At 47.2% G+C, this 12,687-nt stretch overlaps 1 protein-coding gene across 2 annotated transcripts; it reads left to right on the plus strand.

Annotated features, from left to right (window-relative positions):
- The first annotated feature begins 2,303 nt into the window (after window positions 1–2,303).
- LOC145353840 (transcription factor MafB-like) lies at window positions 2,304–12,045 on the plus strand. 2 transcript variants are annotated; one of them, XM_080204691.1, is made up of 2 exons: window positions 2,304–2,389; window positions 9,399–12,045. In XM_080204691.1, the coding sequence occupies exon 2, from the start codon at window positions 9,779–9,781 to the stop codon at window positions 10,829–10,831; it is 1,053 nt and encodes a 350-aa protein (XP_080060817.1). In that variant the 5' UTR covers window positions 2,304–2,389; window positions 9,399–9,778; the 3' UTR covers window positions 10,832–12,045. The 2 variants fall into 2 exon arrangements, with proteins under 2 accessions (XP_080060817.1, XP_080060818.1); XM_080204692.1 differs by lacking the exon at window positions 2,304–2,389 and adding an exon at window positions 3,532–3,549.
- The last annotated feature ends 642 nt before the right edge of the window (window positions 12,046–12,687 follow it).

The raw sequence follows: 12,687 nt of genomic DNA on the forward strand, positions 1-12,687 counted from the left end.
GCGCAATTCGTGAACACTCTCATCAGCGCGAGTTGGGGAAGATGCAATTTCGTTAACCAGAGAAACGGGAGTCCTCCTGAAATGAGAAATTTGACCCGTTTCTAATAACCCCACTGGTATTTTTATGGCCGGAGCGGATGTTGTCTGTTGCCAATGCACTGAGGTTGGGGGTTGGGGTGGTTTAGAGGAGGAGGGGGGGGGTGTGAGTTGGATGGCTTTGATTCTGTCTCTGTTGGGATGAATGGCCTTTAGCTGTTAGTCCATTCCCACGCGTGGGTTTCAATTGGATTTCCATTGGAGACAAGTTTGCAATTCCCAGTGAAATCCCCCTCCCTCTCTCTTTCTTTCTTACCACCCCCACCCCCCACCCTCACCCCTTACATACCCAGCTCCCTAAGCCGGCGTTGGGAGAGAGAGAGGGAGAGACAGTGTCTGGGACAGAGAAACAAGAGATTCCTATCTAACTGCTGTTCGATAGATTCCTATCTAACACACATCCCCTCTTACACTAACAGGCCAACATCGTTAACTGCTGTGACAGACCACAAAAAGCCCCTCGCACATTTGGTGCCCGATGCACCAGATTTCCCCCGCCCTCGTTGGTGAGTGAACTGACTCAAGGCGGCCCCCTTTAGCCGGTGTGTTAAAATGCACCTTACAGCCAGAGTCAAATTTTTGACATCTGTGTCGTTTCTTGTGGCGGAAATTTAAAACGCTGGGCACATGTCAGGGCACAGAGAGAGAGAAAGAGAGAGGGGCTGGGCTGCAAAAGTGGCTGCCGAGCTCCCACCCTCTTTTAACTCCATGAAGCCGAAACTGGAGGAAGCAATCAGCCCGATTGCATTGGGCAGAAATGACGGTTCTGATTTAGTCGTCATTTAGAGAGTGAGAAATGATTCAGAGTGGGAATGAACGATATCAAACATTTAAGTTCTACCAGCTTAGCACAGCCCGGGTACATGCACAAAGGAGTTCCAAAAAAAAATTGTTTCCCATCTATTTTATTCTTAAATAAATTTACAATTGAATTGGCTTTATTGCAGTCAGTGTGGGGCCGCATTAATTGAAAATGAAGATAATTACAGCTTTAACACAGCAGGGAGTCATGTGTGCGAAATTAACTGTTAGACAGTCATCTGTACCACCGGACGCTGGGTTTTAAAACCAGTTCAGTTCTCGGTGGTGAAATCCACTCTTTTAGGCTATTTCTCCGACCGGTTTCCATGTGTCAGTGTTAAATTATCCCACCCTCAAAGCTTCATCTTTGCCGGAACCGCGTAGCGATTGCCTCTCGCCAAGCGTCGGCAGAACAGACCTACTCCTGCAAGGCAACTTGCCTGCATAAAAATGCGATGAATTATTGAACAGATCTTATCCTCAGAAAATGTTTGCAACACAATAAATCTAAATAGTGCACTTCTCGCCCTTTTGCTTCCTCTTTCCCCCGCATGCTCTTTCTCCCACTCTTTCAATTATCCATTAACCCTCTGACTTTGCCCCCATTTCTTCTTTCATTTACCCATTCTCCTTCCCTCTCTCTATGTTATGCCCGTTCCTGTTTCTTGTACTAAATCGTGTACTCCAGCTTGAACTGGCTTTGTGTTTTATATATACCTTATTACCCAACCGGTAACTAAAACTTGTCCAAAGTGTGTGTGTGTATGCAAACGAGCAGGTCACAATAGCAGCGTTTAACATTGGTGTCTCTGCATTTTACCGTATTCCCACTCACTCCAAAGGCTCTTTAGAATAATGAAGTGTTTTCCATGTGTATTTGCCGTCACCCGAAGTGTGTAAGAGATTGAGTAGGTTGTGTGACAAGGGGAAATGTGTGTGTGTGAGAGAGAGAGTTTGGCAACGCGGCGTTTCCAAGGGTTAATGTGTATTCAGGATTAACGAGAGATCCCCTGGTCTTTGTCGATGTTAATCCAAAACCCAGGCTGGGTCCAGCAGCTTGCCACTGTCTATGACTAATAGCTCTGCTGAAATTCGACATTTGGTAGGGTAAATAATCAGCTGTTTCTCCCCCACACACCCCACAAACCACCCCCCGGCCCCCGTCCTGTTCTGTTCAAGATGCACAAAGCAAAAGTCTCCTTTAAGGGAGAAAAGAAGTTGGTTTTCACGTGTGCCTTCTGCCCGTTCTCAGAACTCTTTTGCTAACAGCCCTGACGGTGGCTGTAAATATCGGGTCGAAGGTGAAACGATACACTTATGACAGATGTGGGAGGGTCGGCTCCTCCTCTCCCTCCCCACCACACACACACACAACACACAACACACATGTGGGAGCGAGCATATGTGTTGTGGTTGGATATCGTGTTTTATTTTTCTTGTTTGATGTTTGTGTTATTATCTGTCTATCAGAGTTGGTGATGCGTTGGCCTCAGTGAGTGTGTGTGTGAGTGCATTGGGGATAAGGCTGTATCATCTGCTCATTTGGGGTTTCTTTTCGTTGTTCAGTGTATACATGCGAAGAATAAGCGCGCCTGCTTTGTCCATATGTCTTTGGCGTTGTCAGCTTGTGTGTGATTTTTGTGTATACGCGTTGCAGTGTGTGTATATGTGTGTGTGTTGTGTTTCTTTTAAACTGTGTGTGTGTGTGTGTGTGTCTATGACAGACATGGCTGGTCACTGATCCACTTGTGGATAGAGAGAGTTCAGCAGGACCAAGCACAGCGTGCGGTGGGGGGGAGGGGGGGTGCAGTGCCGGGGGGAGGGGGGGTTAGTGGAGGAGGGGGGGGAGTTCTATTCTCATGGCTCCCTCCCGGAGCCCACCGCCCCCCCCCCTTCCTCCGCCAAGCAGCATCAGAGTCTGGGTTGGAAATGGGCGCCTCAGAACATCTCGCTTATAACTGCAGGTGATTCCTATTTCGCTCAGAGGAGCTAGTTCACTTGTAACGGCTTGTAAGCAAATGGTACGGCTCTGTATCTGAAGGATGGGGTTCCTTTGCAAAACAGCTTCGTGTGTCCTGTATTTAATTAACCCGATATAAACCTAATTCGGTGTGATCTAAATCATGTAAGCTTTTTCCCCAATCTCTACCCTTCTGTCTAATCCCCTTAACCCTGTTCGTTTCGAAGTTCATTTTAGCCAGCCAAGAGGTGAAATGTTCCCTCTCTCTCTCTCTTTCTCTCTACTGCTTCTCTTCTCCCTCTGCTCTCTTTCACAGAGAGAGCGCCCTTCTAATTCATGCCCTTTAGACCCGCGAATAATCGCCCCTGTCTTTGAGCGCGATGTATGTGTGGAAACATATTTACTGGCCTATACATTCATTTAGGTATTCAAATCGTGACAACCCGATAGCAGGCAGAGGCGATCCATTCCTGAACCCCGCGTGATGAAATCGATCTCAACTCTGTCCCTCTGCAACCTGGAAAATACAGACCCGGGCACCTAAATCTCGAGAGAAAGGAATGCCCCCGGGCTTTCCGGTGTCTCCCCTGTAGAACGGGGAGGGTCTGGAGAATGTTGACCCAAGCACCAGTCAAACTAATTTTCCAGAGGGAGAAATCTAACGGATTCTCCTTCGATCCTCTATGAACAAGGTACGATTGTGGGAATCTACACAGAAAAATTATTTAATATCTCTACCGCCTCTTTCTATTCGATTGCAGCTTGTATGAAAGTGGCTTGCAAAAATCGCCAGTTGATTAGTTTTCTAAATTCGCCGGCCGAGAGTTGGTGCCATGAATTTTTGTTACTGGAGCAATCATCATTTTAAAATTCAGTTTCTTATGTTAGTGCCAACATCACTGTTCCGTCTGAGGCAGACAGGAATTTTCTGCGGTAAAGTCCATAGCCTCCGTCCCTGTCCCTTTGTTAGGCTGGCGCCCCGTTTGCAATCAGTGAACTCACCGGTTTTCAGTAAAAACTACATTTACTTGTTATACTTTTAAATCACCCCATCTTAATAAATCGGCTGAAATTAGCGTTTTCTTTTGGCTAAAATGAAAGCCTAGGAGAGTAGAATAGAAACTATTTTGTTCAAAATTATGATCCACTTTTCAGGAAGAAATTTAAATATTAAAACTGACTGTGCTTCTGCCATGATTGATAACTATTTGTTTTCGGGATTGCATATCTCGATTTAAACTTCGATTGTTCAGTGCTGAGAGGCAGTGAGTAAATAATTAATTGAATTGGGACTATTTTTTAATTGGCCCTGATTGATATTAATATACACACACTTCAACCAAAACCATTCCATCTTTTCTAACTGTGAGTCCAGCCTTTGGAACTTTTTGTTTTGTCATTGTTGAGTTAGATGTTCTGGCTTTTCCAGTGTCCCTCCGGATCGAGAGGCGATTTGTTGTGGGGCATCTACCCAGGGACTCACGGCGGACTGAGAAAGGATTTTCCTCTCTCCAAGAATTGTCCCGCTATTCTTTCCCGAGGAAGACGATGAAGCCGGCTGGACTTTTCAAAGGACCGAAGCGGTGCACAAGGATGTTGCAAAACGCTGTAGACATTTATCAGAGACAGTGTTATAATTACATCCTTATTTGCTTTTTTAAAACACACACACACAGCACAAGTTAAACAGATACTCGACTGTCTGTAATAAATTGGGAACTGGAGGGGAGTCCGAATCAAGGATACAGCTAGCATTGCGGGAATAAAAAAACTGATTTCGATATTATATATCAGAGAACAGGGCTCAAACCAGATTAAATGTGGAGAAATCTGGCTGTAGCGGTTCCTGTAGATATTGCTGACCGGACAATCTAAATCTCGTTTTGTGCAAATTATTGCACACCGTATCTTTAAGTGTGACATATAAATAGTTGGCGCAAAAAAAGTAATTGGAGATGGTTTATAGGCAACCTGTAACTATTTGGAATGAGTTAACGCAGATAACTATGAGGCGCATTTGCTGTAAGGAATCAGTTACCCAGAGGTTTAACGAGATACTGGAGTGTTGAATACTTGTGGACATTAGGGAACGTGCTGGATGTAAACAACTGTTTCCCGTCGCCGTATCCGTCAGTGTTTAAAATGACATTCCATATAGACCAGATCTGAATTTAATGCCATTTTGATTTTTTAACAAAGCGAAAAGGTACGGCGGTTCCCTGCCCACTTTGGAACCGTTGTCGCTTTTGTTCCTGGAACCGGCGCTCTGTCTGTGCTGATACTGAAATATCTGCGGGGCTGTGCGCTGGAAACGATAACGGGTTCGTGTCGCTGGACTGATACTCCGGCGTTTTTCCTGCTCCCGTCCTCATCCCCTGTGTTGTGATCTGAACACACGGGGTCGCACTTTGTAGAGCTTTCCCTGACTGAGTTGAGTGTAACATCGCAGCACCAGTCAGCCTAATACATGTAGCGTCCCAGCAAAGTACGCTGCATTTGTACCAGGGACCAATCAGTCTTTGTGTATTATTTTTTTTTCCTTGGGTACTTTAATTTGCAATAAATATTACACAAGGGGTGACGCGGGGGGGGGGGTGGTCTATATTTTACTGTCAGTGTCCCTGGGAGGGGAAAATAATCTGTTAACGGTGGAGAAAAAAAGAGTATCGATCTACAGAGTAACGATTTTCTCCCAAGCTAAATTGTAAAGTATATTTTAAGAATGGCGTAGAGTGGTTCACATTAACATGCATGCCAACGCGGGGGTGGGGGCGGGGGGGGGGGAATAACGTGAATTTGATTATCTGCGTTTTATTTGGAATTGTTACGGGTCCTTGTGTTTCGCCTTACTAGAAATGCGCTGGTTTCGACCTTTGATTTGAACAACTTTTGAACGCCCTCTACCACCTCCCCCCAACCCCCCACACCCCCCCCCCCCCCCCGCCGCCTCTTACAGAGCAAATACTGCTCTTGGCTGCAGTACAGCAAGGTCGTGAGCATAGAGCGGCCTGGCTCATTTTTAATCTCCACGCTGTCACTGGTCCCGGATTCAAACGTCTGTGTTAGAACTCAAACTTTGCACTAATTCCACCCCCCACCCTCCCCTCCAAAACAAAAAATGAGGATTGTGGATGGGGTAAACTCTGAATGCCATGCCTGGTTTAATGTTAGCGAGAGGGTGTGTGTCGGGGTTGGGGGGTGGGGGAGACAGAATTCAAGGAAGGCGGGACTGAGATTTTTTTTAAAAAAAAGAAAAAGAGAAAGTGAGGTGTTGGAGAATGACAGGGCGAGGGAGAATGAGAGGAAGGAGGTGTTAGGGTCGGCCAATACAGGGGAGGAGCAGAGAGAGAGATAACATAATATTGGAGATGGAGACAGGTAGAGATAGAGTGAAAGCCAGCGACTAAAAGATCAAACAGGGAGAACAAGATAAAATGAGGAACACACCAGATTCGAGATAGAACGATAGCAGAGTTGGGGAAAGATAAGAGCAGAGAGTGAGAGATCAGCAAGACAGAGAGGTGCACATTTTGTCACAAGAATGCGGCAGAGGTGGAGAAGGGAGAGGGAGAATTGTTGAGTGAGAAATTTAATTGACTGTTGGAAGAGTTGCTTAATGTGTACCTGGCAGAGTGGTGGCGGTTAGGGAAAGGAGGAGATCCTGCAAGTGGATTGGGTGCTGGAGCGACTGTGGCCTCTGCAAATGAGGAGGGGGGGGGGGTTGGGGGGGGGGGAGGGCGACGGGGGGCGGTAGTGGGGACTGTGGGACTTAAACCTTTGCAAATGGGTTCCGGAGGAAAATGGGTGGAGAGAGCCTGAGTGCAATGGCTGCGAGGGGGGTAACTTGAGAAGTGCCTGTGTGTACCGGCTGGGGGAGGGTTGAGGAGGCTCTGTATATGGGCTCGGGTGGGTGGGAAAAGCGTCTCTATATAGGCTGGAGTGGGAGGCTCTGTATATGGGCTGGGGGAGGGGCTATGTATATGGGCTGGGGAGGGGGCACTGTACATGGGCTGAGCGGAGGCTCTGTATAAGCTCTGGGGAGGGAGTTCTGTATATGGGCTGGGAGGAGCTTTTGATATAGGCTGGGGAGGGGCTCTGTATATGGATTGAGGGAGGGGGTTCTATATATGGGTTGAGGGAGGGGTCTCTATATATGGGCTGAGGGAGGGGGCTTTGTATATGGGCTGAGGGGAGGGGGTCTCAGTATATGGGCTGAGAGGGGGCTCTGTGTATGGGCTGAGAGGGGATTCTGTATATAGGCTGAGAAGGGGCTCCGTATATGATTGAGAAGGGGCTTTCTATATGGCTGAGGGAGGGGGCTCTGTACATGGGTGGGGGAGGGTCTCTGTTTAAGGGCCTCTCTGTATGGGATGGGGAAACAGCTAAGGGGAGGTGATGCTCTATATGGCTAACCTTTCTCAGCACCTACTTCTGGTGTCTGCATGGATTTCCTCCGGGTTCTCCAATTTCCTTCCACAGTCCACAGATGTTCAGGTCAGGTGGACTGGCCATGCCAAATTGACCCTTTGTAATCCAAGATGTGCAGGTTAGGTGAATTAGCCATGGTAAATGCACAGGGTTATGGGGATAGGGCAGAGAGATGGGCTTGGGTGGGATGCTGTTTTGGAGAGATTCGATGGGCCGCATGGCTTCCTTTTGCACTGGAATAGAAGCTATGGATACTATGGGGGAGGGGAAAACTGTGTATATGAGCTGGGGAGAGCAAACCCTGTATATGTATCTTGTATATGTCCCTATACACACATATTATGTGCCTTGGGCTGAGCTGGAGGGAAATGAATCTTTCTATATGTGCTGGGAGGGAGAGACCATTTTAAGTGTCTGTATGTGTCTCTGTAAGTGTTTCTGTATATCTCTGACTGTGTCTCTGCAAGTGTCTCTCCTTGTCTGTGTCTATCTCTGTAAGTGGCTGTGTCTCTGTAAGCGTTTCTCTCCATATCTCTGTCCGCTTTTGTAAGCGTTTCTCTAAGTGTCTCTGTAAGTGTTTCCCAGTGTCTCTAAAAAGTGTATCTTATGTCTTTGTGTCTCCGTGTTTGTCAGTGTCTCTGTAAGCGTTTCTCTCTGTGTCTGTATCTCTGTAAGCGTCTATCTCCGAGTTCGTATAAGTGTCTTTGTCTCTGTAAGCGTTTCCCTCTGTGTCTCTGTAAGTGACCCCGTATGTTTCTGTGGCCCTGTAACCATTTCTCCCAGTCCCTGTGTCAGTGTAAGTGGCTGTGTCTCCGTAAGCGTTTCTCTAAGTGTCTCGGTATCTGTGTAAGTGTCTCTGTATGTCTCTGCGTCTCTTTAAGCGTTTCTCTAATCGTGTCTGTCTGTCTCTGTGTCTCTGTAAGTGTTTCTCTAAGTGTCTCGGTGTCTAAGTATCTTTGTCTGTCGCTGTGTCTCTGTAAGTGTTTCGCTAAGTGCCTCTGTAAATGTCTCTGTATGCATGTGTCTCTGTAAGCGGTTCTCTCAGTGTCTCTGTAAGTGTCTCTGTATACATGTGTCCCTGTAAGCAGTTCTCTTAGTGTTTCTGTGTCTCTGTAAGCGGTTCTCTAAGTGTGTATGTCAGTATATCTGTATGTGCCTCTGTATTTGTGTAAGCCGTTCCGCCTCTCTCGCTCTCTGTCTGTCAGTGTCTCTGTCTGTGCCTTTCGCCCTGTGTGTGTGTGCGTGTGTGTCACTGTATCTCTGTAAACCTTTCCCCCTCTGTGTCAGTGCCTCTACGTCTGTAAGCCTTTCTCCCTCTGTGTGTGTGTGTCAGTGCCTCTGTATCACTGTAAGCCTTTCTCCCTCTGTGTGTGTGTGTGTGTGTGTGTGTCAGTGTCTCTGTATCTTTGCAAGCCTTTCCCCCTCTCTGTGTCTCTGTCAGTGCCTCTATCTCTGTAAGCCTCCCCCTCTGTGTGTGTGTGTCAGTGCCTCTGTATCTCTGTAAGCCTTTCCCTCTCTCTCTCTCTCTCTGTGTCAGTGTCTTTGGTTTGAGCAAGGCTGGATTGGCAGCACTGGGCAGCCCAGCTGATTGTCAGCTGATTGGTTCTAATTGTCAAACTCCACTTCCCTTGTTTCTATCCTATTATGCTAATTCCTCGGTGTGGAGGCGCTGATTGGCGAGGGGGTTGGCCTGAGCCCCGCCTCCAGGGGGGGTGACGTGTGTGTGGGGGGTATATACTGTAAAAAAAAGGAGATTTGCAATCTGTGCTAAAAGCTGGCTGATCAGCGGCAGATTGGCTGTGGGTGATTTTTATTTTAATTTATTTTCCCCCCCTGCCTTCCCCCTCCCCTCTCCTTTTTGCAGAGAGGCAAAGCTGAGACGAGCAGTGTAAAAGCTCCTGCCTTTTGCAAGCAGGCAGCTTTCTCTCTTTCTTGCTTCATCTGGAGGGGTCACAGAGAGAACTTGCACCGGGGCTCTGCAGCATTGTGAGAGGGGCAACCACCCCCGGGGGGCACTTTCTGCCTCTTTCCCCAGTTGTGCTTTTTTTTAAAAAGAAACAATTTTTTTATTTTACTCTTAATGTTCGTTTTATTTTCCCTGTCTGGCTTCAAGAGCGGCGCCGGCTGATTTCTTCATGTGAGCTCCGGGCAGTTTTGAGAGTGATCGCTGCGTTGTGACGAGGAAGGCAAGGCAAGGGAGTCTTCCCCTCCCCTCTCCTCTGGTTCTCTCTCTCTCTCTCTCCTTCCATGCACTGTGCCATCCAAAGAAGTTTGACTTAATCGAGAGAAGTCGCTGCAAAAGGACCCTGGAAAGTCAAACAGAGGGGGAAGAGAGAGAAGGCGAAGAAGGGGACTTTGTCCACGCAGAGACAAGGCAAGACCAAGAATTACAAAAAAAACAAGGAAGAAGGACTGCAAACACCAAGAATTACAGAGGAAGAAGAGGGACTTTTAAGAAAGTGTCAGGGGACATCAGAGAAGAGACTCAAAGCAATGACTACAGAGTTGGCGATTAATGCAGAGTTGCCTACCAGCCCGCTTGCCATGGAGTATGTCAATGATTTTGACCTGATGAAATTCGACGTGAAGAAGGAGCCCCTGGGAACTGATCGCTCCGGGAGGCACTGCAACCGGCTCCAGCCCACCGGCTCGGTGTCCTCCACCCCTATCAGCACCCCTTGCAGCTCGGTGCCCTCCTCGCCCAGCTTCAGCCCCACCGAGCAGAAGACCCACCTGGAAGACCTGTACTGGATGACCAGCAACTACCAGCAGCTGAACCCGGAGGCGCTCAACTTCACCCCGGAGGACGCGGTGGAGGCGCTGATCGGCAGCGCCCACGCCGTGCAGCAGCTGCAGGGGGGCTTCGAGGGCTTCAGGGGCCACCACCATCACCACCACCACCACCAGCAGCAGCAGCCACAGCAGCAGTACCCCGGGGTGAGCGCCGAGGAGCTGGCCAACCCTGGAGGTCATCACCACCACCATCACCAACACCACCAACAACAACAGCAGCAGCAGCAGCAGCAGCAGCACCAGCACAGCTCGCCTGCCTCCTCCAGCAGCTCCTCCAACTCCTCCTCCTCCTCCAACTCCAACTCCTCGGCTTCCCAGCAGATCCAGAGCTCCCCCAGCCACCACCAGCAGCAGCATCACCACCACCACCACCACCACCACCACCACCCGAGCCTGCACGCCGAGGACCGCTTCTCGGACGAGCAGCTGGTCAGCATGTCGGTGCGGGAGCTGAACCGGCATCTCCGCGGCTTCTCCAAGGACGACGTGATCCGCCTCAAGCAGAAGCGGCGGACCCTGAAGAACCGGGGCTACGCTCAGTCGTGCAGGTACAAGCGGGTGCAGCAGAAGCACCTGCTGGAGAACGAGAAGACCCAGCTGATCCAGCAGGTCGAGCAGCTCAAGCAGGAGGTGGCGAGGCTGATGCGGGAACGAGACGCGTACAAACTCAAGTGCGAGAAACTAGCCAGCACTGGCTTCAGAGAGGCTGGCTCCACCAGCGACAGCCCACCGTCTCCAGATTTCTTCATGTGAGTTGCCCCCCCCCACCCCCACCCCCACCCACCACTCTCCCCACAAGCGCCTGCCATCTCCATCTATAAACACCCTCCCCATCCACATTGCCTGCTTTTGAGAATTGTTTAGAGAGAGAAAGAGCGAGAGAGATAATTATCTGCAAACATTTACCCCTTCCCCTTCCCCATCCATGTATTTTGCCTGTTGGTTATATGTAGAGAAACAGAAAACCTGCATTTAAAAAAAACAACAAAAAAATAACGAATCCTGCATGCTGGACATGTACGGTCACTTCTATTTTGTACCGGTTTACTTTCCATTTGGGGGCATGGCGTTGGTTTCTAATCTGTCTGATTTGAACACAAGTTACCGCAAGAATAGTTGAACTTTCTACAATTGTTTTGTGCAATCCTCGGTTTTTTTTCAGCTGGCGAATATAAAACAGCTTGTATATAAATGCAACAAGAACTGTGTCCATATGCACTGAATCATTTCAGCAGGCTGTGTGTTTTTTTTTAAATATATAAAAAAGTAAACCTTTTTTGTTTTGTTTCGGGAGGGAGGGAGAGGGAAAGTTGAGGGCAATTTTCCGCATTTACCAGAAACCGACATTGTAACTTTCAACGCATCTTTCTTTTCCTCGATTTTTATTGTTTTTTTTTGCCGCAGTTTTTTTTTAAGGAAACGGACAGATCTCAACTTATATTAGCAACAATCTGTGTTTTTATTTTGGTGCCATTAATGTGTTAATTTTACCTGGCGCTCTGTACATGGGCGGTGATTGCTTCAGAGTTTTAACAGATTTTAAGACTACGACACTTTTTTTTAAAACTAGTTTTTTTTTGGATACTCCCAATTGTAAGCTGTTATCACACAGTAGGAAACTGCATTTGTTTTATAAATGCGGTAAATTTCCTAAATCCCTGCCAATCGGGAGAGAGAGAGAGGAAAAGAGACGTCAAGTTTCGGTTCTGTGTGTTAAGTCCAATGCTTGCTATTAAAATATACAGTCACTGTAGTGAGAATGTTTTAAAGTTTTTTTTAAAAAATACATCTGAGATTGAAACTTATTTTTTATTACTGACAGTGTACGAAGGCTTCATTAGCTAAGCTGGTCAGCTAAAGTCTTTTTTACACCAAAGTGATGCTTTAAAACGTACACTTTTTGATTCTAGATAGTACGCATTCTCTCTCTTATTTTTGCCTCTGTCATGCAAGGGGTGTTGCGGGGGTGGGGGGGGGGGGTGTGGTGGGCTGGGGATCAGTGTATAATAAGAAGCACTGTTAAGATGACCAAAATGAAGACTCTCTCTTTTGTAAACTGCCGAGCGGGTGCAAACAGCGTCTGATCCAACTGAGTTCTTTTTTTTAAAAAAAATGCAATTTGTTAAGTTAACACATTTTGTTAAGTTAAACTGGGACGGCGCGACTGCGTTTTGTGCGTATTTACCTTTTTTTAAAAAAATGTTTGCCGGGGGACGGGAAGAGGGAGTGAAAGAGAGAGAGAGAAAAAAGGACTGTAGTGATTTTGAAGCAACCTCATTAAGTACTCACACACAAAAAAAATTGCTCCCATAAATTCTGAAGGGATCATAAGCAGACAGCTTATGGGGTTTGACAATGCCTTTCCATTACCTGTTCCGATTTGGAATATTGTGGTTTATCCAAAAAAAAAGAAATGGTTTCTTGTCTCTTCTCTTTTGTTCTGTGAAGACTGTTTTTTTTTCTATTATATGCTTATTAAAGTCATTCAAATGGCATTTATTTTGACATATGCTTCTCCGATGTCTTTTATTCTCACCTTCACTTGCTCCCCCCTTTCTTTGTTTTGCTCATTATTGAAAAATAAATTCACACAAGTGTGCACAACTAAA

The sequence above is a fragment of the Carcharhinus amblyrhynchos genome, chromosome 16 (assembly GCF_965287045.1).
Source record: "Carcharhinus amblyrhynchos chromosome 16, sCarAmb.v2.hapA, whole genome shotgun sequence".
NCBI lineage: Eukaryota > Metazoa > Chordata > Chondrichthyes > Carcharhiniformes > Carcharhinidae > Carcharhinus > Carcharhinus amblyrhynchos.